This window comes from Hyperoodon ampullatus (assembly GCF_949752795.1).
Source record: "Hyperoodon ampullatus genome assembly, chromosome: 1".
NCBI lineage: Eukaryota > Metazoa > Chordata > Mammalia > Artiodactyla > Ziphiidae > Hyperoodon > Hyperoodon ampullatus.
Genome location: NC_136914.1, coordinates 30,154,788 through 30,182,148, shown reverse-complemented (window position 1 = coordinate 30,182,148; position 27,361 = coordinate 30,154,788). Strand labels below are relative to the sequence as shown.

The following is a 27,361-nucleotide window of genomic DNA, read 5'->3' as shown; positions in this document are numbered from 1 at the left end:
GGGACTTCCAGGAATAAGTGCCGTTCATCTTTCACCTGCTTCGTACTACTATGAGCCTGAATTATAGGTTAATAGAATATAGACTAGTGACTGGAGCTCCTATGGCCCTCTTGAATCCTGAAATGCTCTTGGAGACAAAAGCCATGCTCTTGGAATGTCAGAAAAAATAGGAGGTTGAGTTCCAAATGCCTCAAGGAGCAATCATTTCAGCTGTGGACAGTATATTTTATTAAAGAATAAACTGCTGTCCATTTAATCCACTGTTTTTTCCAGTCTTCTACTAGGTGCTGGACACAATTACCAATACAGGTTAGATAGATGTAGAAAACAAAATCCCAGAACAAATACTAAAAATGAGAGAACGAAAGGAATCTACAAAGCCCGGGATTTCATTTCACATGAACTTTCAGCATTTCAAACATTTCATATCAGTGATATAAGCCACAGTAACATTTTTAGGAGAGTAGCCTAATGCCATATTCAAACCAATTTGAGTTTCATGTAAATAGAGTGCCAGACTTAACAAATAAAATATGACACCCAATTAAAGTTACATTTCAGAGAGACAAGAATGATTTTTATATAAGTACATCCCATGTAACGTTTGGTACATACAGTAAAAATTGATTTATCATATATCTGAAATTCAAATTAACCTGGAAGTTCTGCATTTTATCTAACAAGCCTACCTATAAAGTTGTTGAAATTCATAGTAATATTTATTACATTAGGTTATTTTCAAAGAAATAATATTTTCATGGGGCTTTGTTATTCAACATGATCAACAACGCCATATTGAATCAAGCTACTCAGTGATATGAAAATAGTGTGTATTTTATTGAGCAGTTGTTATATGTCCTTGAATTTTATAATAATCCCTTCTTTGTAGATGAAGAGACAGAAGCTTAAGCTTCAATCAGTATGTTGTGAACATACAACTAATAAGTAGCAAAACTAGGATTGGAATCTAGGTTGGTATGACATAATTTTTTTTTTTTTTTCGGTACATGGGCCTCTCACTGTTGTGGTCTCTCCCGGACCGGGGCACGAACCCATGTCCCCTGCATTGGCAGGCGGACTGTCAACCACTGCACCACCAGGGAAGCCCTGGAATATCTTTAAAGCAGGGACTGATACAAGATTGCTAATGTGGAGATATAAAAGCATGATCTTAAAGCTTCATTGAATAGAAAAATTCTTCCAATTTCAGAGGCTATAATTGGATACAATTTTGTTCTGGCAATTTCTGCAAGTTTTCAAACTCCCTTATTGCTATATGTGACTTACATTGAATTCACATTCTTTCAGGCACATTGGGTGTGTCTGTGCTCCATGAAACATATATTAGGAGGAAGAGAAGAAAGAGGAAGAGGGAGGAGGAGGAAGAGAAGGAGAGAGAAGAAAAAACAAAGAACCTGGTTCAACTGAACATTTACAATGTACTTCATCCAGTGTTATCAGCTGTAAAATACCTTATCTCATCAGCTCTCACACAAAAATGAGTTCATTTTATTGGTATACTCAATTCACAGATAAGGAAGCTGTGGCACAGGGAGGTTAAATAAGTTGCTTGAGGGCACATCACTCCCAAGAGACTTTATATTAATTGGAATCCAGATAGTCTGAATCCCCAGCCCATGCTGCAAACCTCTGTATAATCTTTCCTCCAGTAGTTCTGTGGTGTCCTTTTTAATCATTTGATGCAAAACAGAAGACAGGCAAAATGAAAGTCTTCAAACATCAACTGATCATGAATCAACCCCACACAAAATAGCAGAGTATAACACATCTATTTGTAATATATAGGACCCAGAATTATTTGGGATACATTTTACAAAAGGCAGCAGCTACAGAGCTTCTCACTTACATGCAATGGTTTAGCTCATGATGTAGAGTAAATCAGGCCATGTAAACATCCCAGGTGCACCACTTAATAGCTTACCAACCTGCAGTGAACAACTCTCTTAGCATAAATCCCCACATGTGTAAATGGGGACTCATTTATTGCTTCATGGAGTTGTTTTTAGGATTAATGAGATAATGAGGTAGTGAGGTAATAAGAACTAATATGAATATATCTTATTAAATAAACAAAATTATCTTTGCAATGAATGGGAAGGGGATTCAAAATGTACTCACAGAACTTCTTCACCTGAGAATAGGAGTAAGTGGATATAAAAGGTGAGGGGTAATTATGCTTTTTAAAAAATATGTCTATAATTTTTTAATCTTTTGCAATCAAAAGGTATTCATATATTGAGGAGGTAAATAAATACTAAATTTTATCTTATATATATTAAGTAATCAGAAAGAATATTGCAAATTGTTACTGATTCCCTTTGACTTAAAAAGCACTATAAATTTAACTTTACACAATTTAATAGACATTAAACCCACTTTTGTGAAAATAGACAGTATACTAACAGGGTATAAAAACTGACTCATATCTGAATTTTTGAAAGTCCTTTTTGCTTATAAACAAAGTAAAATGTATTTTACTATAGTAAGATTATCTTGATCTTTCAACATGTCATAAATCCACATAGAACAATTGAAAATACAATTTAAGGAGATATAATAACAGATATTTCTTAACATTAAATTCAAAAATATGACAACATTCATAGTGGCAAACAATAGAACATATTTTTCTAGTTTTAAGCAGGAAAGGGGTTTAATAAAGATACTAGGAAGGTCATAGAATAAGCAGGATGTCAGCATGTCAGCTTAGGGAATGAGAAGCCAGAAAAGGTGCACAAGCCACATACTGAGACTGGCCAACTGGAGACCCTGCTGAAGCTGAACACTGACCAACTGCAGAGCTTTTGTCACTGATGTCCTTGAAAGTGGGATCCTGCTGCCACAACACTCACCAGGAAGGATGGGTGGAGAGAGTGGATTCTGAAAAGCACCTGCATTCCCCTGTTCTTGCTTATAAAAGGAAATCTTGCTCAGCATCCTCTTTATTAGAGCCTTATTCACATATCGGCTTCCTAACTGGGAGAAGGTGGATTAAGTAAGATTTTGGTTTCCACCTTGGGGTTAGCAAAAATCAAAGCATTGCCAGAATATTCAAAGAGGTGTTCAAAAGGTGTTGGGTGACCAAAAATCATGTCAGATGTCCACCAGAGACAGTGCTGAATATATGTATACAATATATAGTTTATTTATATGCTGAAGTCTTTATTTTAGCAGACTTTAAGCAGAAATAAATATAAAGAAAACACCAGTGAGATTTTATAACTGTTTTATTTCACATTTTAGTTATATTGGTAAAGGCAATTAGATGTATTCAGATAATATGACAGGTGATGGCATAGCACTTAATGAAAACACCAGAAGCATATTGGGAAGTTGAATAAATATCCCTGTTTTCAAAGACATCTTTGGATATTCTGTGCAGCTTTATTTGAAAGGCTGGTAGTTTTGTGTACACTATAGATTATGAATGCTTGTTTAACTTAATTAAGTATGCCTTGAAATGAAACTGAAACTTTCTCAATATTGGAAATGTGATTTTTTTAAGTTCTCAATATTTATCTGCTCTATGAAATGTATCCAAAATAACTTCATCCAGTAAAAGTTAATTTATTAATGCCAGAATTCATCTAACATTTACATATATTTTAGAGCTCTAACTTACTTATAATTATTTTTTTCTGGAAATTTCAAGATTCTAGAACAGTCAAGAATAAGAAAGTAAGCAAAATAATTTACATGATCCATGCACAAGAATATGTCCACTTTTGCAAGTTGTCCACAGACTATAGCTCTGTGAATATCATCATAAGACTTACATAGTATGTACTCCCCCTTATTCTTGAAACAATTCAAATGAGCTTATTTTGAGGTATTCAAACAAAAGCATCATAGAATACATAGGCTTCTTTAAAATAACAGTGGTAAGCTTGATAGTAAGGATGAAAATAGAAAACAAAAGATAAAATGCAGAAAGCGGTTTAAGATGGTGGCATAAAACTTACCTCTCCCCACAAGCATACCAATTCTATAGTTACAGGTTGATCAATTCCCTGTGAAGAACAGCTGAAATCTAGCTGAAAAGCTTCTCCACAACAAAGGACCACCTCGAGATGGTAGAAGAGGCAGAGACAGTCTCCCACAAATGTCACACACCCAGTGCAGCAAGCCAGGAGCAGGAGGAAACTCACAATTACAGACTTCACTCTGAGGACGGAAGGGTTTGATCCCCATCTCAGACACTCCCAACCTGGGAATGTGCACTGGAGAGATGAGGCCCCAAAAGTCTGGCTTTGTAAACCAGTGGGGCTTATGTTCAGGCGACCCAAAAGGCTCTGGGGAATGGAGAGTCTGTTTTCAAAGGGCTCATGTACAGACTCACTTACACCAGGACCCAGTGCGAAAACACCAATTTGAAAAATGCCTAGAAGACATGTGAAGGAGATTTACTAGCTAATCTTACAGTGCCTCCTGAGGTACAGGAGTTTGTTGGGGCTTCCTCTGGGGATGGAGGCACTAGTGGGTGCCATTTTTGCTCTCTCACTCCAACTTGGTATAGCCAGCACTGGTGGGCACCAGGTTCTGTACTCCCTCTATCTTGCTAGTGCTGGCTGGCTTGCCCCACCTAGATACTCTCCCAAAGCCTCACTGAAGGCAAAGATCTCACGCCACCCCTGAGCCTAATGTGGCCCTGCTGCAGGCAGTGGGCTTACCCCACCCCGGCCCCCCTCTAAATTCCCACTGAAGTTTGTGGCTTTGTCCCACCCACAAACTCTCCTGTGACCCTGCTGAAGCTGGCTGCTGACTCCAACCCCAGGATCCTCTGTGGCCCCACTGAAGCCAGCGGACACACACAGTCCACACAGGGGACACCCCTTGAGCATCAGGCTTGGGTGGCCAAGGGGGCCTATATTTCTGGCCACCACAGGACTGAAATGATTGGAGGAAGTGTTTTTGGCAGGCTACAACCCCCAGGTCACAACACAGACACCCTCAGACTTTCTGTGACAAAGGTCCCTTTACTTGTCCTGGAGCTTGAGGGACAGGCTTGAGGGGGCAGGCTTCAGGTTTACCACACATGTAGAGGCTACAAAGGAGCTCTCAGAGAATGTAAGCTGGGGATGCCATCTTTGTGCTCTCCTTTGGCCTTGCTACAGCTCACTGGTACTTTCCAGAAAGGACCTTATACACTCATCTGGAGCCCTGGTTTTCTCAACTCTCTCCAAGGGAAAATCTTCAAATCACCTAATCTGGAGGCCAGCAGGGGTTATGAGGTAGTCCCACAGGACTGTATATATTTGCATATTTTAAAAGCTGCTACCTGAGTGTCTAGTATTCAATTAGCCTAAAACTAGCAGCTGACAAAGATCCCTTCATGTGAAACACTGACAAGGCTTGGCATGACCTCAACAACTGAACCTATCAAGAATAAATTGGGCTGATAAGACAGCCACAAAGGTTCTAGAGACAACCTAAAGAAACAAGAAAAATCTGAAATAAACAGTCCATTCTTAAAAGTTAAAGAACTGGAAAAAAAGGACAAACAAACTCCAAAGTTATTAGAAGGAAGGAAACAATAAAGATCAGAGCAGAAATAAACAATGTAGATACTAAAAATAAAAAAATAGAAAAGATCAATGAAACTAAGGGTTGTTTTTTGGAAAAGATAAATGAAATCAACAAACCTTTAGCTAGACTCACTTACGGAAAAAAAGAGAAAGAGTTCAAATGAATAAAAGTATAAATGAAAGGGGAGTTGTTACAACTGATACCAGAGATATACAAAGGATCATAAAATACTACTATAAATAATGATACAACTAACAAATTGGACAACGTAGAAGACATGGATAAATTCCTAGAGACATACAAGATGAAAACAAACATAAAATCTCTCAATGGAGTGAGAATAGAGCAAATATATCTCAACACAATAAAGGCCATATGTGACCTACAGCTAACATCATACTCAACAGTGAAATGCTGAAATCTTTTCCTCTAAAGTCAGAAATAAGACAAGCATGCCCACTCTAGCCTCCTTTTCTCAACAAACTATTGGAAATACCAGCCACAGCAACTAGGTAAGAAAAAGAAGCAAAAGGAATCCAAATTGGAAAGGAAGAAGTAAAATTGCCACTATTTGTAGATCACCTGATACTATATATAGAAAACCCTATAGACTCCACTGAAAACCTGTTAGAACTAATAAATGAATGTTCTATGGCACAATGTTCTTGATATCTTGGAGAATTAAACATTATTCTCCGTATACTCTGAGGAAATTTCCCAGATGTAAGCAAATTTAGAAAAATTTTAATAGAAGTAAAAAAATCTAAAATGGAGAAGTTTTCTTTTTGGAAGCATTCAAGGACATTAAACAAGAATATTAGTAAAATGTAACAAATAAGAGTGACTCTCTTGGGCTTGTGTTTTAGGGGTTCTTTATGAAGCAGCAAAGAATTAGTGGATAGGTGATGGCTTTCTTGAGTGACAGTAAAGAATATCTAAAATCTATATGCAAAGACATTATAGAACCCAAGATCACTAAGGTAAAGGATTCTCCCAACTCATTTCCACAGACAACCCATAACATACGATATTTACTTCTTTTCATTATCTAAGATGATGTTCACTTCTTCATGCTCATTTTCAACAGAAAGCATGGAAGGAAGAAATTAATTCCCTGGAGTTCAGCCTTTGTTTCACCTGTTGGGCTGTACACTCTTTGAGTTTAGATTCTGATTCTCTAGGAATAAACCTGAGTGATGAACATGTCCTTTCATTCCAGAAAAATAAATCATTTATTTGTTTTATTAAGATTCATTATTTGTAATACATTATGAAGTATTTGAAGCAAAAACTTCCTTTACCCACTTTAACACTTCATAAGCTATAGGCTGTTTCTCAACTATAATAGCAAATACATAGAGATTCATTGTTGGTAATTATAGAAATTCTTAGAGCCAGACATTTATGGTTTAAGTTTCTGTGATCTCACCAACCCAATGGTATATAACTTGCTTACCACGCTTAAACAAGTGATTTGGATAATTTCAAATGATCTATAAGTGCCTCCCAGACAGGAGAATGGATATGAAAATGTTCCAATACTTCTCTTCAATTCTACATCTTATTTCATTAAGCTCCTCAGACTTCACAAAGTCTAGAGTATATCATGTGAAATACACAAATCATACACAGTCTCTATTTATGTACTCACATTGATGTCTTCCAAATCTAAGTTGTTTAGAATAATATTGTTGCGTTTCCAGATGATCGGAGGTCTGAGTTCTCCCTGAATGGCACAGCTCAGAACTGTACTCTGTCCCACAGTTGTTGCTGTGATGCTTAGTTTCTGATCTTCAGGCAGACTCAGCTGGATAACCTCTGTAAAGACAGTATCAGGAGTGTGGATGAGCATGTAGTTTTGTAAAGTTAATTAGTATAAAGTTTCTGAATACAAGTAATTAAGGCTTTTAATTTGTATAAGATGGAAAAATCTTGTGATGAAATGAAAAAAGGATAAATTGTTTCCAATTAAAGGTCAGAATGACATTTCAATATAATTGATTGACAGGCATCCTCATGAGGCAAAACACTATTAAACGTGAAATGAATATCAGAAGTAGAGTTATAATAAGCCTGGCAGATTGCACCCAGAAGAGAGAGAAATTATTTAACTGCCAAATCAACATGTAGTGTGTCATTGACATTGAAATAAAAATGATGCTGTTTATTCACTGATAGATTTATATTGTGGGTGAGGTGAGATCATTGCTGGCTGGCTTCAGAGAACACTAGCATAGCTGAATGGGTAAAATGCATCACTGTGCTGGGGAACATAAACTGACTCTAAAGGAATGAGATTTATTTGAGAAGTTGAGGGAGGAAAAACTGAAGTTCACCAACCAAACAGCAAATTCCTGAAATTCTGTCAGTTGCCTTTATCAGACAGTGTGGGTCCAGTACAGTCCTTTCCTTATTCTTAAATTTTAAAGTTAAATATATTTTAAAATAACCATTAAACACATTTCTCCTAGTAATGATGCCACAGCAGGAAATATACTTTGTAATCTGGATCCTCTTTCCTGTTTCCAGACAGTTCTCACCAATCTTGGGAATGAACCATGACATTTATATGATTGTCCATTGTCACCAGAGATGCCTGGGATAATCCCACCAGTTTTTACCCGTGTGACAACTGCCCTTTAGTTTTCAACTGACACTCACTGACACACTATTGTTTCTATATTATGCTGGAGTCTTGCATTGTGACTTTGCTCAGTCTCAGCCAGGTGAGAAATACCAAAATCACTATTCTCACTGAAATTTCCATGTGGGTGGGGAGACCATAATTGTCCCTTGTTCCTTTGTTGTGGTTGATGATATTTTTCATGATGGAGGGGTTGACTGTCCAAAGTGGTGGCTTTTAATTTGCAATAAATATGATCAGATACAATCAGAGCTGTATCCTCCACAAATCCCTCTTCTTCCCTTTCATCATTTGACCTTCTTTTTCTCTCTTTCTGAATCCTATCTTCCTCTTAAGGAGGAAGAGAAATGCTAATCAAATGATTTTTATAGACTATAACTGTTCAACAAAAAGTTCTTTGAATTTTTGGTATCACCACAAACTGTAATGTCAAAAAATGGCACAATTTTTTGTCTCAGAAGGCCGGGATTGAACATAGAATCCCTACATGCACTTGGTAAGTGTTGATGCTCCTCACCATTATCTGATAAAAATAAGCAGAAGGAGATTGACCCTTATATTCTGTTATACAGGATCTTGTCTTTAAAAGCCAAGTTATTTAAGTCATCATTGGTTTGCGTTGTCAAAGGGTAGGGTAGGCAATCTTTTGAAATTTCAAAATCCTATGAGAGAGACTCAGTTCAATGTATTCTTTTGATTTTACATCACTAACAGAAATAATAGAAATGGGGAACAAAAATCTTGGTCAGTCTTTTGTATTGACAATTTAATTTTTCCTAAGGACATTTCCATATTCACATTGTATTTCAATGTTTCCTGAGTAATAAGACCACAGAGAATGTGTTCAATCTTCTTTTCTTTAATACCCATTCTGTTATATATATTTATACAAAATTACTAAAAAAACATACTTGACCAATTAGGCATAGGAAATTTTTGAAATTTGCAGACACAGTGTTTTTTATGTCTTTTTCTTTAATATTACAAACTTATGGGAAGAGAGAAAACTATAAAAGTAATAACATCATGTAGGGTACCAAATAAGAATTATTAATAATTTCCATTAACATTCCTGAATTTCAGCTTCTGTTTCCTCATAAAATCACGTACAAGATAATAAGGCATCTATTTTAAAAAAACGGCATGTTAGCATTGGCTATTCTGACATTTAGAAATACAATTGGTACTAAGTCACCTTGGAATGTTTTCACTATCCTTCTGCATCTGGTATTAGGTCCCAGGCCTTTTAGAGTAGTTGTGCTTTTGGTAGTTATACATTACAATGCTAATTAGATAATATGAACATCTTAGAATAAATGCTGAGATTTGGCATAACATTATGTGGGACATCCTTGTAAAATGGACATCCTTTGAGAGGATGCTTAATCAGAAATAAGAATTACTATTCACCCAGGAAATATTAACATGCACAGTAAAAACTTATATGTTAATTTGGAGGTTACATTTTTAAATGATTTTTTAAATTATCTCAGTAATACATGCTATTAAATAATATGTATTTCAAAAAGCCTATAGAATTTTTTTCCTGCATTCTTCACCTTTTCTTTAATGTATTATATTGAGCTACATCTACAAAACCAATTACATTTACCTGTTATTCTTCAAAATCAAGTGGTCCTTTTCTCAGATAAGTTTAGCTGTAAGATTTCTTTTACTTACAGAATTGTCATGCTCATCTTGACTAGTCTTTCTTATAGTTATTACCAGACTAAGATTTAGTTTCACAAAATCACAAATGTTAAACATTTTTATTCCTATATTCTAATGTCATTCAATATGCTTTAATGGATTAAATGTTTATAAAACATGTCACATTTATAAATTTCAGAGAAAAATGGTGATTATTTCTAGAGATACATTAACAACCTGAAACAATAGCTATGAATTAATCTGTAAACTAATTTAAAACTGAATTTAAGAGGTAAGATCAGCTGAATCTGAGCATTTGTGTATATTTGAGTGATCCTAATTGTTAGTTTAGAAATAAGAGTTTCAAAGAAAAGTATTGAAATTTAATTCATTGTCAATTATCATTAATACACAATTTTGTAGATATACATTAAAGGTAACATTTTATTCTATAGCACTCTATTCACAAACATTGTATGCTAGTTATGTACAGACAAATAACAGTTATGTGCAGCAAATAACACCTATCATTTTAGTACTCTATCTTTTTAGCTCCAATGATATTGTACATTTGAAGGTCTAAGTAAAAACATGTATCATATGACATCAAGAGTCATCTAATGTCCTGACCAAACGTAAAAGCACATAGGTTAGATATAACAGATATTGTTGAGTTTTTTGAAACATGTCAGTACTTCTTTTGACCTATAAATTATTCCTCTTATTGGAGGCCCTCTCAAGTATTCTAGGAAAGCAATCAGCGCTCTAGTTGTGGTGCTTCCTTTGATCTGATATTATGAAGACTATTAATGCCATTTCCAGAGCAGCTTCTTTTGTTTGCTCACCTGGGAAAGCTAAGAGGCAAATAAAATTTTTTCTTTCTGTGGATCCCTTTTTGCACTTTCTCACCTTCACAACGTGGCTAGGAGGAATATAAAGAGTTTGTTTTCAAAGAAATGAAAAATTGTATTCTCCTCTAGCAGAATCTGGAGAGACAAGTGTAGTTGAATAAAATTTCAAACACTGCACATCAGTATTTATGAAGCATTTATTCCAATAGTGACTAAGTGGTGGAAATAGCAATAAAAAGTTTGGTAAAAATAGTATGTAAATTTAAAATAGAACAGAAAGGGAATAAAATATTTTGAATATTTGTGAAACTCCAGTTTATAAAAGAAGATGATTTCAGTAAATTTGTTTGAAAATCAGTTCTGTAAAATCATAAGAAGAAAATAATGTATCATAAACAGAATTCTGTTCTTCTAGATGCCTACATCTTTTCAAGTTCCAAAGTACATACTTATGTTGAATATTTTATTTAATTTATTTAAATACTAGTCTCATAATCTTGTTGATCTGATCATGCTTATAATTTCTGTTTTAGGAATGATACCTAGAAGAAATTTTATCAGTGATATTTTCAAATAACATGTATGTTCCCTTCTCTACTCCACTAAAATGAATTACTAATTAAAAGCAGATAATAATTAAAATAAAAAGAAATACATCACAATAAAAGACACTTAGGAATGCTAGAAGGAATAAATTAATTATTCTCATAATAAGAAAATCACAATTACTTAATTGACAAGCTCTTTAACTAACTGGGAAATTATGATGGTGTCTTCTGTCAAGAAATAGGTGATATCCAAATAAATGTTACATCTGAACTAAGTTAGACACACCACTATATATACTAACTTATTATGATAAAACGTCTAGAGTTTTTTATGCTAATTGCTTATCTGTAAACTATTATATGCTTATATCATAATATGTATTATAAAATAAAACAAAATAAATTAAAAAGAGATTTAGAAACTTCTTCAATAACAATGCAGTAGATAATTTGGACTAACTCTGCCACTGAAGAAATAAAACAACAGCAAATTATAAATAACCCTGGATTAAATACACATAATATATTTTAAAGAATAAATGAAAGAGATAGTCTTTCTCATTCTTATCTATGAAAGAGACAAGAAGACAGTAAGGAATTTCCTAGCCTATGTCCTGAAAAGAATTGTAACTTAGAGAGATGGGATTGCATCTGGAGTCACATTGCTTTGGGAATTTTTCCACCTTAAGAAAATGATTGATCAGTCTAAATGCCCTATATGGCTTCTTATTCCTAGAGACATGGGATAGATGGGATAGGTACAGTACTAGACTACCTCCCTCTCTGTGTAGGACTTTAAAGCACCTCACTCTGCAATTGAATGTGTGGACTGCAGGCTATTTTTGTCTGGGTGTCTCATAAAACATAAGTTCTTCGTCTCTATAATAAGATAACGTCATCCTAGTTCATCTAATTATTGTTATAAAAAATTTTTAAATAAAATATCCAGTACACAATGAAGGATAATATAGAAAACAAAGAGAGACAACAGCATTAAGAGAATGAGGAGAAATAACATACAACCATAACAAAGTCACCAGGATTGTAAAATTTAGGTTTATGAAAATAAGATCAGCTTAGAAATTCTAAAAAAGAACTTAAATATATAATCTATGAACATTATAAGTTTATGAAAGAGTTATATAAGTAGAAAATATGATAACTGAAATTAAGATTAAATTGATGTCATTAAGAACAGATTAGACACAGTACAAAAGAGAATTAGTAAACTGAAAGAGAGATTAAAATAAATATTATGGAATAAAAAGCAGAAGAATAAAGATTTAAAAATGCAGTTGAAGCTAACAAAAATAGGTTTATGTGAAACCCAGAAGAAGGAAACAAGGAAAATTGGGCAGAGGCCATATTTGAAGAAATAGTAGTTAAGAATTTTCCGTTAATGTTGAAAGAGACCAATCTATAAGTTTAAGATTATTAAATGTCAAGTAAAGAAAATGAAAAGCTAGAATAACCCACATCTAGACACTTAGTAGTGAAATTGAAGACAATCAAAGACAGAGCAATCTTAAAATTATGTAAATGAAAAAATACAGCTTGCATTTGCAGTAAGGAGAGTTAAGCAACTGATATAATGAGCAAAAATAAGAAGAAAAAGCTACTGGGATTATATTTTATGTGATGAAACAAAGTAAAGTCAATCAGAATTTTATACATATACATAAATATTAAAATAAGTATATTTTCAAAAATCAGTAAGAAAATTCATCTCTAGTAACTCGTCTTAAGATAAATTCTGAAGGATGTTCTTCAGGCAAAAGGAAAATGATCTCAGATGGAAGCTTAAAGATGCAAAAAGGAAAGGAGAGAAAAAAATGTGTTTAAATATGTGTTAAACTTTAACATTAAACATTGTTACTTCAAGAATGCTTGATAATATATGATATGTACAATTATAAACATTTATAATAATAATAAATATATATATAATAATATATCATGGAGATATAATATCTTCATAATCTTATGGTAGAGAAATATTCTTAAACAAGGCACAGAAAACTCACCATTAAGAAACGATTTATAAGTTTTACTACATTATAATTTAGAGTATCTCTTCCTCAAAAGATACTATTAAGAGATAAAAGATGCAAGCCACTGGGCAGGAAAAGATACTTGCCATCTACAAAGCTATCAAAGATCTTATACGTAGAATTAATAAAGATCTCCTAAAAGTAGATAAGAAAAAGACAGTTCCAAAGTACTACCAACAGGAAACTCAAACAAATGCTCCATGAATGAGTAAAACCATGTGACTAAGAAAAATCTAGAAAAGTGCTCAACTATATGTATAATCAGGAAGATGCAAATTTAAGCCGAACCTTTCAGATTGGTATGAATCACTAGGTCTAGTGTCAAGAAGAATATGAAGCAACATGAATTCTTATATGCCTTGAACAAGAGTGTAATTTCACATATAAACTTTCTGTATTGGTAAATGAAGCCTCAACTAGAGAAAATTGCCCTGTCAGCTCCTGTTTCCGAGGACCCAGTTAGCCATATGCCTTGTAGAAGCCTAGAGTATGGCACAGAAATGGCAGAGTATTCAGGTGTTATAAAGACAAAGCAGAGGTAGTGATGCATACATTTTCAAGATAGCTTTAATATACTGGACAAAGGAAAAAAGAAGAGAAGTCTAAATGTGGAAAGACAAATCTGATAAAGAATAGGAAAAAGGAATCTCAAGTTTATCCTGAAGAAAATAAGCCACTAGTGAAGAAATTCTGAGAATTCAAGTGAGAATGGAATGATTTTTGTCACAAGTTCTGAAAGAAAGAAGGACTTATAATCACAAGCATAAATAAAAATATTTAGTAATTAAAACAAAAAGGTCATTTCTTCCTATGTCATTGGTGGGATTTAAAAGTTATGGGAAGAAATAAAAAGACTTTTCCATAAAAGATTTTTCTGTAAAACAATGAAGCAATATGTTCTTGTGTAAAATTACAATTTCATTTTTTATTCACCTCATAACTCTGTAATAAGGGCAATACATTATTATAGACAGGACTGTATTTTGATAATACTTCAAGCAGTTTTACAAGTTAACAATAATGAGTCTCATTTTCCTTTTTATTTATTCATGATATTGATACTCCTTCTGTGGTCTTACAAATATAATACAATTACCATTCAACATTTTGTTCCATTTAATTTAATTTCTTTCTTTCAAATAATTATATACAGTTGAATTTTAAACTGGAGTATGTGAAGAACAAGGTTATTTACTCAATGATATGTATGACACTAACAACTTGAAAAATAATTCTTTCTTTATGAAGAATAGTTTTCATTTGAAACCTGAGCTAACAAAAACTGTATCCAACAGAGAATTTGGTGGCCACCCTAAGTAGTAAGGTTAGTTTTAACTTTATGATTTGGAAAACTTCAAGAGTGCATACAACTGGATGATTTTCACATGATAGGTATATAGGCTGGAATAATAAGGTATTGATATTTCAAGGTATGTTATACCAAGTTTAATGTTTCTTTACAAGTGAATTGCTCCTTGTAGGACTAGGATAAAAGAAAACTGTCAGCATTCACTCAATGGTTAATATTTGCCAGGCATTGTTTTAAGTGGTTGATTCATTTAACCTTCACATCTAAGAGTTAGATGCTATAATGACCCTAATTTTTTTTTTCTTTTTGTGGTACTATTAGGTAAGGAAGAAGTAAATAATTGAAGTTTCACCAGACGTCTTGTGATCAGATATGTACTTTCCCCACAAAAGGACACAGAAAGAGGAGTTGAGGTCCTTGATCACAAATGGTGAGAAGAAAGAAAACACCCTATCATTGGATAATGTGTAAAGCAATTGTCTTAAAAAGATGCATGCTACTGACAAAGAAGCCTGCATAACATGGGGATGAAAGCATGAACTATATTACCAGCAAGACTCAGATTTGAGACATGACTTGATGGCTGCCCCAGTTTGATTTCTAATGCACACTATTTAGAAGACTTTTGACAAGTGACTTAGACTCCAAGTATCAATTTTTCCATCTTTATAATAAAGATGGTACCGAACTCTTAAGAATATTGTGAAGATAAGATATGATATTTTAAAATACTTATGACTGTGTCTAGTCATTAGTAAATTCCACATAGGCTGCAGCTGCTATTACTAGTGAAGAACTATCAAAGTGCTTGTAGGTTAATATAGGCGCCAGTTCACCCAGCTTATAAATATAACCTTGTGATCACTTTGGGAAAGGTACTGCTTATGTAAAATCTCATTGGTTGGGCTTCCCTGGTGGCGCAGTGGTTGAGAGTCCGCCTGCCGCTGCAGGGGACACGGATTCGTGCCCCGGTCCGGGAAGATCCCACATGCCGCGGAGCGGCTGGGCCCGTGAGCCATGGCCGCTGGGCCTGTGGGTCCGGAGCCTGTGCTCTGCAACGGGAGGGGCCAAGGCAGTGAGAGGCCCGCGTACCGAAAAAAAAAAAATCTCATTGGTTTAATTTTCATAGATATTACTTAAGCATGAGAGAAAAAATCCCAGCCTCATGACCCATTAGGCTGCTTATGCTGTAGTTTTACTTTCACCTACAAACTAAGTACCCTTGAGGTTGAACTTATATATATATGCATGTTTAAAAAAAAGAGGTTATGGAACATAATGATAATCACTCTTCTATTTATAAACAATTGTGAAGAATATCAATGAAATGTCGAAGTAATCAAGTATCTTTTCCCTGTGTGATTTATTGGTATAAGTATCATCTGATTTGAGAACATTTGATATTGAGATCCAAATCCCTGAATGCATAAAATACTGAAGTTTCTTGTTGTCTTTAATATTTATTTTAAAGTTTCAGTATGATTACTTATATATGGAATTCAATGAGGTAATCTGGGATGAGAAATTGCATAGATATATGAAAGAGACAATCCCACATGAAGAGTTTGCTGTGAATCCTCATTTGTCAGTCCGAATAAAGCAATCAGCTAATCAATACACATTTCCTGTATGCTAACAGTGTGCTCAGTGGCCTGTTAAAAAGCTATTACAGATACGAGGAAAAAATGTTAACCTGTGTTATCTCTGGGAAACCCCAGGATGATAATGCAGGAGAAGTGAATCAGACGATGCATTATTTGCTCTGTCTTTAATAAACTGAAAAAATTTCACCATTTTTTAATATTACAGCCAGGCAGACAGAGCTAAATAAACGAACTATTCATTCCACACAGTGAAAGAGAATTTGAGCATTTCCCACTGAAAAAGACTTTAGCATTGTTTGTCTAATTAAAACAATCCAGGTAAGAAAGACTGCTATTAGTCAAAATGCACTGCTATTACTGATAAAATTGAAACTGGGATCCAGAGCATTTGCCTTCACTACGAAGTTTTACAGAGTTAGAGCCTCTCTAAGATGTTACAGCAAATGGATGTGAAGGATGGGGAACTGAACGTTAGCTGTTCATTTTGGCAGCTCTTCACAGCATCTGAAGACTGGGCCTCAGCTATGGAAATCCAGAAACAAATTTAAACAATTCATCCAGAATTAATTAGACCATTGGGGATTGACTGAGCTAATCAAAACCACAGGATACTTTTGTTTATCCTGGAATACCAATTTATTCATTTACAAATGGGAAAGCCTCAGGTTTAGTAAGTAGTGTCAGCTGAGAGCCTGGGAATATCCCTTGTAATGCACAGGTCAAAAAGTTTCTCAAGATTGATGAATAGAAAATTACAAAAAAGCGAGTTGGCTATTCCTTATCCAGTCAAGCTCTAATCAGCTAATGAATTTCCCTTTTCAACTCTAAAGGCATTTCTGTGTAGAGAGCCTTTCTCTTTTTTGTCACTTTCAAGTTTATTCACAAATTCTTAGTTCTTGGTCTCCTTTTCATTTTTTTTTCACACCACACATATCATCATATGTTTGCAAGTAGACCATTAACTCAGGTAGGCTGTAAAAGAGTTGAGTTATTAGAGCATTCTTCAGATAAGAAAATGTTCCCATAGCTGTGGGCTTGGCAAACTACATCCATGAACCAAATCTGGCCCACCACCTGCTTTTATAAATAAAGTTGTATTAGAACTCAGCCATATCCATTCATTACTACTGTCTGTGCTATTGTCTATGGCTGATTTCTGCTATATAGGCAGAGTTAAGCAGTTGCTATAGAAAATTTATGGTATGCAAAGTCTAAAATATTTCTGCTGGCCCTTCATAGAAAGTCGCCTACTCAGTTGAAACACTACTTTGATGGTTTTACTTCCTTCAACATGGTTTACTTATTTAAATGTGATCTATTGGATTCTGCTCATTCTCTAGGTCAGAACAGTAGTGAGAACTAAAATATTGCCTGCCATATCAGTAAACAAAGGATGTTGCAGCCATGATGCCATTACATGTGGGCTGCCCGGACGGTGCACCCTGAGGAAACTCAGGATGAGAAAACACAGGATACTGGCCCCAGAGAGCTGAGGTGCACATCAAAGGAATGATTTCAGTGAGCCCGGACTCTTGCATCTCCCCATACAGAGAAAAGTGCTAAATTCCTTAACTCAAGATGTCTGGTTTTCTTTAATTAATAGTCATCTTCTGATGTTCTCTCTACCTGGTCTTTGTTGCAAAAACTCCTGTATATCCTGGCTCTTCCCTGACCTCTTCCAAGCAGTTCTCTCAGAGCTATCTCAGAGGCTGTCTCCTGGGCTTGAAGTCCCAAGAATGTACTCCGAATAAAACATAACTCTCAAATTTTATGTTGTGCATTTTTTTCAGTCGACGCTAAGCATAAAATAATTACACAGAGAATACGTGAAAAATGTGCCCATTTACAATGGGTGAGTTTGTAAAGTACCAATGTATTTTTTTATCTTTGAGTCCTCTGTAAAAAACAGAAGGATGAGTTTCTATTATAACTCCAATAGTTGATCCTTTAGAGTCCAATGAAAAATGCAAATGTGAGTTAAATTTTTCTTGTCCAAATGCAATTTCTTAGTCCCTGATGATGGCGTCCTACTGGTCCCCAAGTTTATAAACTTCCCTAAGTTTATCATGTAAAACAGTGATCATTTCTCCCCTCTTCTTCCAATCGAAATACTAACTCCCAGGGCACATTCTCAGCCAGAAGGAAAGCTATCTGAGTTTCCCATGTAAGTCATTCACAGTACTAGTTCATGAACAAACTTGATTGCCAAGACAGTATTTACATTTTAATAAGGAACATTTTAATACAAATGTATTTTAACCAAAAAGATGTTTAGCAGAAATGCTTTTGAGATGAAAATCTTCCCAGGAACACTTGTCAACACTGTTACCACTTTCTTTCTAAGAAATCAGAGGGACCTAGATCTGACCAGGACTGCCTTCCCGTTTTTCTCCGTTTGACTAACCTTTAGACAAAACCTGTCTGGATTATAAACCCATGACTTCCCTTTTCTTAAGAAAGTTGTAGTGTATATTCTTTCTCTGTCCCTTTGAGATGTAAGTCTTCTCTCAGCTTGCCGCTGGTTTTATAATCCAGGAATATCTTTCTCTAGGACCTAGGAGCTTTCCCTTTGAAATGTAACCATCAGGGAAGATGGTACCCCAATTTCAGTCTCTGTGAGGATGTAGGAGTTTAAAAGCAATAAGTGCCAATTAGCAGACAGACTTGTCCAAATCCCATTGACCAACTTCATCTCCCTCCCCTCCATTGCCCTTCAGTACTTTTCCAAATCAATACTGAGAAAGAAAAACGGAACTGGAGGAATCAGGCTCCCTGACTTCAGACTATGCCACAAATCTACAGTAATCAAGACAACATGGTACTGGCACAAAAACAGAAATATAGGTAAATAGAACAGGATACAAAACCCAGAGTTAAACCCATGCACATATGGTCACCTTATTTTTGATAAAGGAGGCAAGAATATACAATGGAGAAAAGACAGACTCTTCAATAAGTGGTACTTGGAAAACTGGACAGCTACATGTAAAAGAATGAAATTAGAACACTCCCTAACACCATACACAAAAATAAACTCAAAATGGATTAAAGACCTAAATGTAAGGCCAGACACTCTAAAACTCTTAGAGGAAAACATAGGCAGAACACTCTATGACATAAATCACAGCAAGATCCTTTTTGACTCACCTCCTAGAGAAATGGAAATAAAAACAAACATAAACAAATGGGACCTAATGAAACTTAAATGCTTTTGCGCAGCAAAGGAAACCATAAACAAAATGAAAAGACAACCCTCAGAATGGAAGAAAATATCTGCAAAAGAAGCAACTGACAGAGACTTAATCTCCAAAATATACAAGCATCTTATGCACCTCAATATAAAAACAACAACAACAACAACCGAATCCAAAAATGGGCAGAAGATCTAAATAGACATTTCTCCAAAGAAGATTTACGGATTGCCCACAAACACATGAAAGAATGCTCAACATCACTAATCATTAGAGAAATGCAAATCAAAAGTACAATGAGGTATCACCTCACACTAGTCAGAATGGCCATCTTCAAAAAATCTACAAACAACAAATGCTGGAGAGGGTGTGGAGAAAAGGGAACCCTCTTGCTCTGTTGGTGGGAATGTAAATTGATATAGCCCCTATCGGGAACAGTATGGAGGTTCCTTAAAAAACAAAAAAAAAATATAACTACCATACAACACAGTAATACCACTATTGGACATATACCCTGAGAAAACCATAATTCAAAAAGTCATGTACCAAAATGTGCATTGCAGCACTATTCACAATAGCCAGGACACGGAAGCAACCTAAGTGTCCATTGACAGATGAATGGATAAAGAAGATTTGGCACATATATTCAATGGAATATTACTCAGTCATAAAAAGAAATGAAATTGAGTTATTTGTAGTGAAGTGGATAGACCTAGAGTCTGTCATACAGAGTGATGTAAGTCAGAAAATAAAAACCAAATACCTTATGGTAACACATATATATAGAATCTAAAAAAAAAATAATAATAATAATTCTGAAGACCCTCAGGGCAGGACAGGAATAAAGACATAGAGAATGGATTTGAAGATACAGGGAATGGGAAGGGTAATATGGGCCAAACTGAGAGAGTGGCATTGGCATATGTACACTACCAAATGTAAAATAGCTATTGGGAAGCAGCCGCATAGCACAGGGATATCAGCTCGGTGCTTTGTGTCCAGCTAGAGGGGTGGGATAGGGAGGGTGGGAGGGAGACACAAGAGGGCAGAGATATGGGGATGTATGCATACATATAGCTGATTCACTTTGTTATACAGCAGAAGCTAACACACCATTGTAAAGCAATTATCTTCCAATAAAGATGTTAAAAAAAATTAGGCAGCATGCAAGGACAGATAGATAATGTAAGTAAAGGGGTGGATACTCCAAAAGAATAATAATAATAATAAAAAGATAGTGAATCAGTTATTCATAAAGCAAGCATGGAGGTTAAAAACCAAAAGCAGTAAAAACTGAAATTGCAATATTTAGTTAAGGGATGCATGAAATAAAAAGTTGTAAAATGTGTCATCAAAGTATAAAACAAGGGTGGGGTGATAAAAGATATAGCTTTGGAATGTGTATGAATTTAAATTGCTACCACTTAAAACACACTACTTATTACAAAGGAGGCCGTATGTACCACCAAGGAAAAAACCTATAGTAAATATACACAAAGGAAAAAATGGGAAAGGAATTTAAACAAAATAATAAAGAAAACCACCAAAACACAAGGGAAGAGATAAAAAGAATAAAAGAAAAAAGAGGAACTAAAAATCCAACCAGAAAACAATTTAAAAAGTGGCAAGAGGGCTTCCCTGGTGGCGCAGTGGTTGAGAGTCCGCTGCTGATGCAGGGGACACGGGTTTGTGCCCCGGTCCGGGAAGATCCCACATGCCATGGAGCAGCTGGGCCCGTGAGCCATGGCCGCTGAGCCTGCACGTCCAGAGCCTGTGCTCCGCAACGGGAGGGGCCACAACAGTGAGAGGCCCGCGTACGGTAAAAAATAAAAAATAAAAAAAGTGGCAATAAGTGCTTAACTATCAATAATTATTATATTTTATATATAAATGGACAAAATTCACCAATCTAAAGACATAGAGAGTATGCATGGATTTTAGAAAAAGAAGACCCATCTATATGCTACTTACAGGAGACTAGCTTTGGACAAAAACACACAGACTGAAAGTAAAGGGATGGAAAAATATATTCCATGCAAAAAATACGAAAAGAAAGCTGTAGTAGTTATACTCATAACTGACAAAATAGACTTTGAAAGAAAGACGGTAATAAAAGACAAAGGAGAGAATTACATAATGATAAAGGGGTCAATCCAACAGACACCTTTATATTTTTCTTCCTGAATTGATCTATAAGTGTAAATTTCCTTTTATTCATGTAAAATATGATTTTATAAATGTTATATACCACTTTTAAAATATAATGAAGAACCAGTCTCAATTTAGGGAATTTATATGTACCTGACAGCTAATTTTGATCATAGCTATATAGTAACTAGACTTATGTTGATCATTTCACAATATATAAAAGTATCAAATCACTATATTGTATATCTGAAACTAATATAATATTGTAAGTCAATTATATGTGATAAAAAAGCATAAAAAAACTACAAAATACTCATTTCAAACTACAGAATATAGTTGTTTGAGAAATATTCATTTATTTATACCATATAACTGACATATATTGCCACCTAATAAGAAAGAAATAGAAAAAGAGAAAGAAACAGACAGACAGGCAGACAGAGACAGACAGAATCATAGAGAGACAGAGAAATACAGAGAGCTAGCCAAAAGGGCGGCGATTAGAGAGATTGAGAGAGGAAGAGAGGGGAGGGGTTAGGGAAAGCAAGAAAGTATTAACAACGTATTGTATCTTGGGGAAAAATTTATAATCTAAGATGAAATTAATAGCTACCACTTTATAATATATTGTTTTTCTTTATTTCAAAATTATTATTTATCAGTTAACAAGTATTTAATGTGTGCCTCTTAATATCGTACATTTGGAAATGTCATCACTTCCCTTCCTGAACCTATTAGTATTCTCGGGGAGTCAGAACAGAAACAGCTACAAATTTTCTTGTGTCAGTTCTGAACTCTGGTCCCTGCGGCTCCCACGTGAGAACTGAGCGGGTGTGCCCTTTCACTAATAATCTGGAGTGTTCACTATAGTTTTCTTAAGACTAAGCAGGCTGAAATTTAATGCAAGACAAATAATAAATAAAACATGGATTTTTATAAGCAGATTGGTCAATATCTGTGTTGGATGTAAATGTATAATATATATAAGGGTTATTATATGTAATATATACCAAGTATATATAACACTATTTATAATATAAATAAATATATTATGTATATGTGTATATATATCCCACACACTTGGATATAAATCCCAGTGACCAAACTATCCTCACGAAAATTTATTCCTCGTGGAAGGGAATATGAGGGGGATTGAAGGGAGTAATTTAAAGTATGCTGTTTTGTTTTTCACTCATCAAGAAAAATAGATTATTTGCAACAATCTTTGGCCCCTTTTGTTAGGCATTTGGGCTCAGAGAAATGCAACAAGGAACAATGAACCAATCTCTGTAGTTTCTAAGATCCAAGTACTTTCAGGTTTGTTTTCATCATTATTACTACTACTACTGATAATATAAATTACAGAAATAAATTATTGAAAATACAGAAAAAGGATGCTATAATTATATGAGTCAAGCTGAATCCAGAGAGGGGTCTATCATTGCATTTGATCAACAGAAAGAAGAGGGTGCATTTATCAGAACTACAGATAGATTTTCAAAATAAACTGCAAACCCAGTGGAAAGTGAGAAAAGTTTCAGAGTGATGAAAAGTGAGAAATGGGAAAACAGCAATACAGGATGAGATTTAATTTAGATAAATATAAAGTAATACACAGAAGGAATGCTGAAAGAAAGTGACAAGTTGAAGTGTACTGGTTAGAGAACACCGTTTGGAGATTAACTATATACTGCATGGGAAAGAATTTTGGTACATGACTGTGAAGTAAATTCTAAATGAAATATGAGTTGTAGTATATGAAGGGTATTATTAGCTTTTGATCCATACACCTAGAGTCCATTTTTAGCAAACAATAAAACTTAAAAAAAAACAATAATAACTTTAATAACTGAACATTAAGTATGAACACTAAGTATGTACTAGACATCGTACTAAATTCTTTTCTCAGCATTGAAAATTCAAATATTGAAGCAAATATTATTATCCTCATTTTACAGATGTGGTATTAGATCTTAGAGAGGTTAAATAATTATTAAATAATAATTAAATAATTATTCAAGGTTGTACAGTTATAAGCAGGGGAGCAAGGATAATATAAATATTGAAAACTTACAGCATAAAACGAGAAAATTAAAGGAAGCATAAAAAAACACTAATAATATATAAGAATAAAGATTTCAGTAAAACATGATTTTCACGATAATTTCTAACACACATTAAGTACTTACTATGTGCTACACACTGTTTTCCATGCTTTATTAGGTTTTACTCACTTAATCCTCCAAAATCACATGAGTTACAATGATTATTGCATTTTAAAGTTAGGAACACTGGAACAGGGAGCAATTGTGTAACTTTCCTAAGGACATATGACTATTAAGTGGCAGATCTGGGGTTGGAATACAGCACTCCTCAGCCCCAGCTCCAGAAATACGGGCTCGTTATCATTATGCTACACTGGTTCTGCTGTAGCAGAGACATGCTGAGACACCCCCATTATGTTAGCCCTTACTCAGCCCTTAGTCGTTCCTCCCATTCAACCTGTCTCCTACAGACGGTTTTTCCTCCCCTTTCTTTCTTGCATAATTGCACTCTGATAGTGACTGCCCTCTAGCTAAAGTGGTACTATGCACCTGATGTTTACTTCTCCAAGACAACACTCCCTAGCACTCTTCCTTTGTGAGCATTCTTCATTCCAGAAAGAAGGTCACGAAAAGATAACTTCAAGGACCACCAGAACCTGTTCCGGAACTACCTGACACCAGCCCTAATGATCTTAGTGCCGCCAGGAGAAGAAGAATGCAATACAACATCAGCCCTGATCCTTACCTACAGCCCTATTTTCCACCTTGAAATTATAAGACCCCTTCCAATTTCCCAGGAAAGGGGGCACAGTCATATGATCTGCTGGGTAATATGTGTGTGTTAAGTACATTTTTGAAATGGACAGAAATAGTCCTTTCCTCACAGAACTTATATTCCAGAAAGTATAAAATAATATTATACCAAGGCCCAAATATTTACACCTTTATTCCTAATTGTATTCTTCCAGTTAATTTTGAATCAAAACGTAATTACATGATATAAAGTTAAATCCACTATTATATCAAGGATATTAAAGATGCAATTTTAACTTAAAAACTATTCTTCACATAAATATGTTTTTATGTAAGGAGAAAATATTTTGTTAAAAATGAATATAATCCACATTTCAATTTAGGAACTGAGCTTTGAGATACAAATTAAATAGATGTGAATACGATGGAGTTAGATGTAATGTTATACATTATCCTTGTCACATCACATTCTGAGCTCTGAATCTACTTAATTAGATCAATGTTTAACCACCTACCCATCTCGTGTGCATAGTGTCCTAATTCTAAGGTTTTCTTTGTCCCTTCAAGACGCTTTTTCATTCCTCAACCCTTCCACCTCCTTTGAGCTTTACATCTGCTAAGGTTTACATGAAGACATTATTTAATCTGCTTGATGAAGGGCTACCTTAAAGCTTTAACTTTTCTGCTTTTGTTTGTTTTGTTTTCATCTTTCTCTCTCTGGCATCTTCATATGGGAGGGCAAGGATGTGCTATAGACCCTCACATTCCAAGTGATGTGACTTATGCCACCTTCCTTAGAGGTCAGAGTTTGTTTTTATTTTATTTATTATTATTATTATGTTCTATTATTTTATTTAATATTTTTCTTTCGATTAAATAAGGAAAATATTTAGAGAAAAAATTATGATAGTGTATGTTTTCAAATGTATTTCTAATTTCCCCTTGGAAAAGGAGATATCTTGTCAAACAAGAAATTTACAAAAGATTAAGTAAAAACTTTAGGCAACACACTAACAGTGGCATTATGAAGACTTAAAAATAGGAGGTACTGAAAGACTGAAAATAGGAAGATCTTTGAATTCCATGCTTTCTAATCTATCCTGTTTGTAAGGCCCTCTGGCATAAAGAAAAATACATTAAATCATTCAGTTCAGTGAAGTGTAGCACTGAAAATGGTAATAGTATGTAGATACCATCCAGAAATCAAACTGAATTACAGAGTCCAAGAAAAAGTTTCATTATATGAGACAGTAACTATGGAAATCAATTAATGAAGCAGATAAATTCAGCCCTGGGTCATGTCAATCAAGTAAAAACAGCCTCTGTGTGTGTGTGTGTGTGTATGTGTGTGTCTGTGTGTGTGTGATTTGAAAATGATCTTCATAAAATAGAAATTATTCCACTAAAAATGTGTAAATACTGGTATTGCAAACAAACACTTTGATGCCATTGCTTTTTTTCGGTTTTCTCTTTTATAAAAGTAAAATCTGCAATAACAAAAAACTATATCACAGAAAATATGAGAAGTATAAAATCGAATTAGGAAACAATCTAGCACATATCAGAAGCATTTTGGTACCATTTTTCAAGCTATTTTCAATGAATGGATGGATGTTTGTGCGTTTCAAGACATCTATGTTTATTTTCCATCCTTGTAAACAGAAGTACCTCATAAAGTATCACATTGGCACTGACCAATCAGAAGAGGCTGTACAGGAGATACTAGTAAAACTGTCCGTGACAGATGATTATTAGCCCTGGTGATGATGAGAATTTGAACAAGAATTGATTTCTCATTCGAAATCATCATTTAAAAAATGACTAGATTTTATCATGTGGACTAGACATAATTTAATTAATTATTCTTTTTAGTGTAATAAACACAATACAATAATGTACATGTTCATGATTATATACTTTCCCCCTTATTTTATATTATCTTGTCCTAATTTCAAAAGAGGAATTAAAAGGTGAAAATTAAAAATATTTCTTAAAATTCTTGGTACATATTGTTAAATTGCTTTACAAAAGAAAAATGAATTGTCCAACTCTTATATGTATGTGTATATATACATACAAATCTGATACTACTTCTACATTTTAATGTTACATATTAAACATACTTAGTATGCAATTTTGTAATATTTGGGGGAAAATAACCAGAAAAAAAGCCTTATATATTATATAATAAAGGTCTCCCATAATTCTTCTGAAATATTTTTATGTACATATGAAATAATTATATAGTAAGATCTAAATTTTGATAAATATGTGTGTATTTTTCTGTGTATATATATAAAACATTATTATATAAACATATGCATATATATGGTAACATAAGACATACAAGTGTAATGTTGTATCCGTAGATTTGTATCCTTTTTCTCAATTATGTTAGGCATATTTTTATATTGTTACCCATATTTCTTTATTATTTTTAGTAATTACACGGTTTTACATTGTGTAGATGTAAAATATTTATAATTTAATCAGTCTCATCATTTTGGTATCATAGTCATTTCGATCTCCATTACTATTTATTCTAAATGAATCATATCTTGTATACACTACACACTCTTTTTGAACAAACTATTTTTAGAATAAATCCTTAGAATATGTGAAACAAATTTTGTTAACAAATTTAAATTTTTCATTCATATTTGATATTTGAGCTGTCAAAATGAATACCAATTTTCAATCTAATAATTTGGACTAAGAATGTATGTTGCTCTGGCCCCTGCCAACATTATGTATTATCACTAAACAGCACACATACACACACACAAACAGACACACTTTGGCAATTAAAGAAGTAAAAATGTGTGCCTCAATTTAATTTACTTTTTTGTAATTATTTATAACAACGAAATATTTGAAGCAAACTAAAAGTATAACGACATGCTAATGGTGAAATAAATGTATACTAAATTCATCATGATTTCGTACAATGTTTAACATTTATTTATCTGCCATACATGTCACAAATACTTTTTTATGACAGTTTATGCTATGGAGTCATA

General features: G+C 34.2%; 1 protein-coding gene across 3 annotated transcripts in view; it reads right to left on the bottom strand.

The window, feature by feature from the left end:
• FSTL5 (follistatin like 5) overlaps positions 1 to 27,361 on the bottom strand; it is a gene marked incomplete at both ends in the record, with an annotated part of 543,379 nt that overhangs the window by 197,464 nt on the left and 318,554 nt on the right. For all 3 annotated transcript variants that reach the window (XM_079698612.1, XM_079698613.1, XM_079698614.1), the window contains one exon: positions 7,199 to 7,365. In XM_079698612.1, the coding sequence (XP_079554738.1) occupies positions 7,199 to 7,365 (167 nt within the window). The remainder of the gene's footprint in view (positions 1 to 7,198; positions 7,366 to 27,361) is intronic.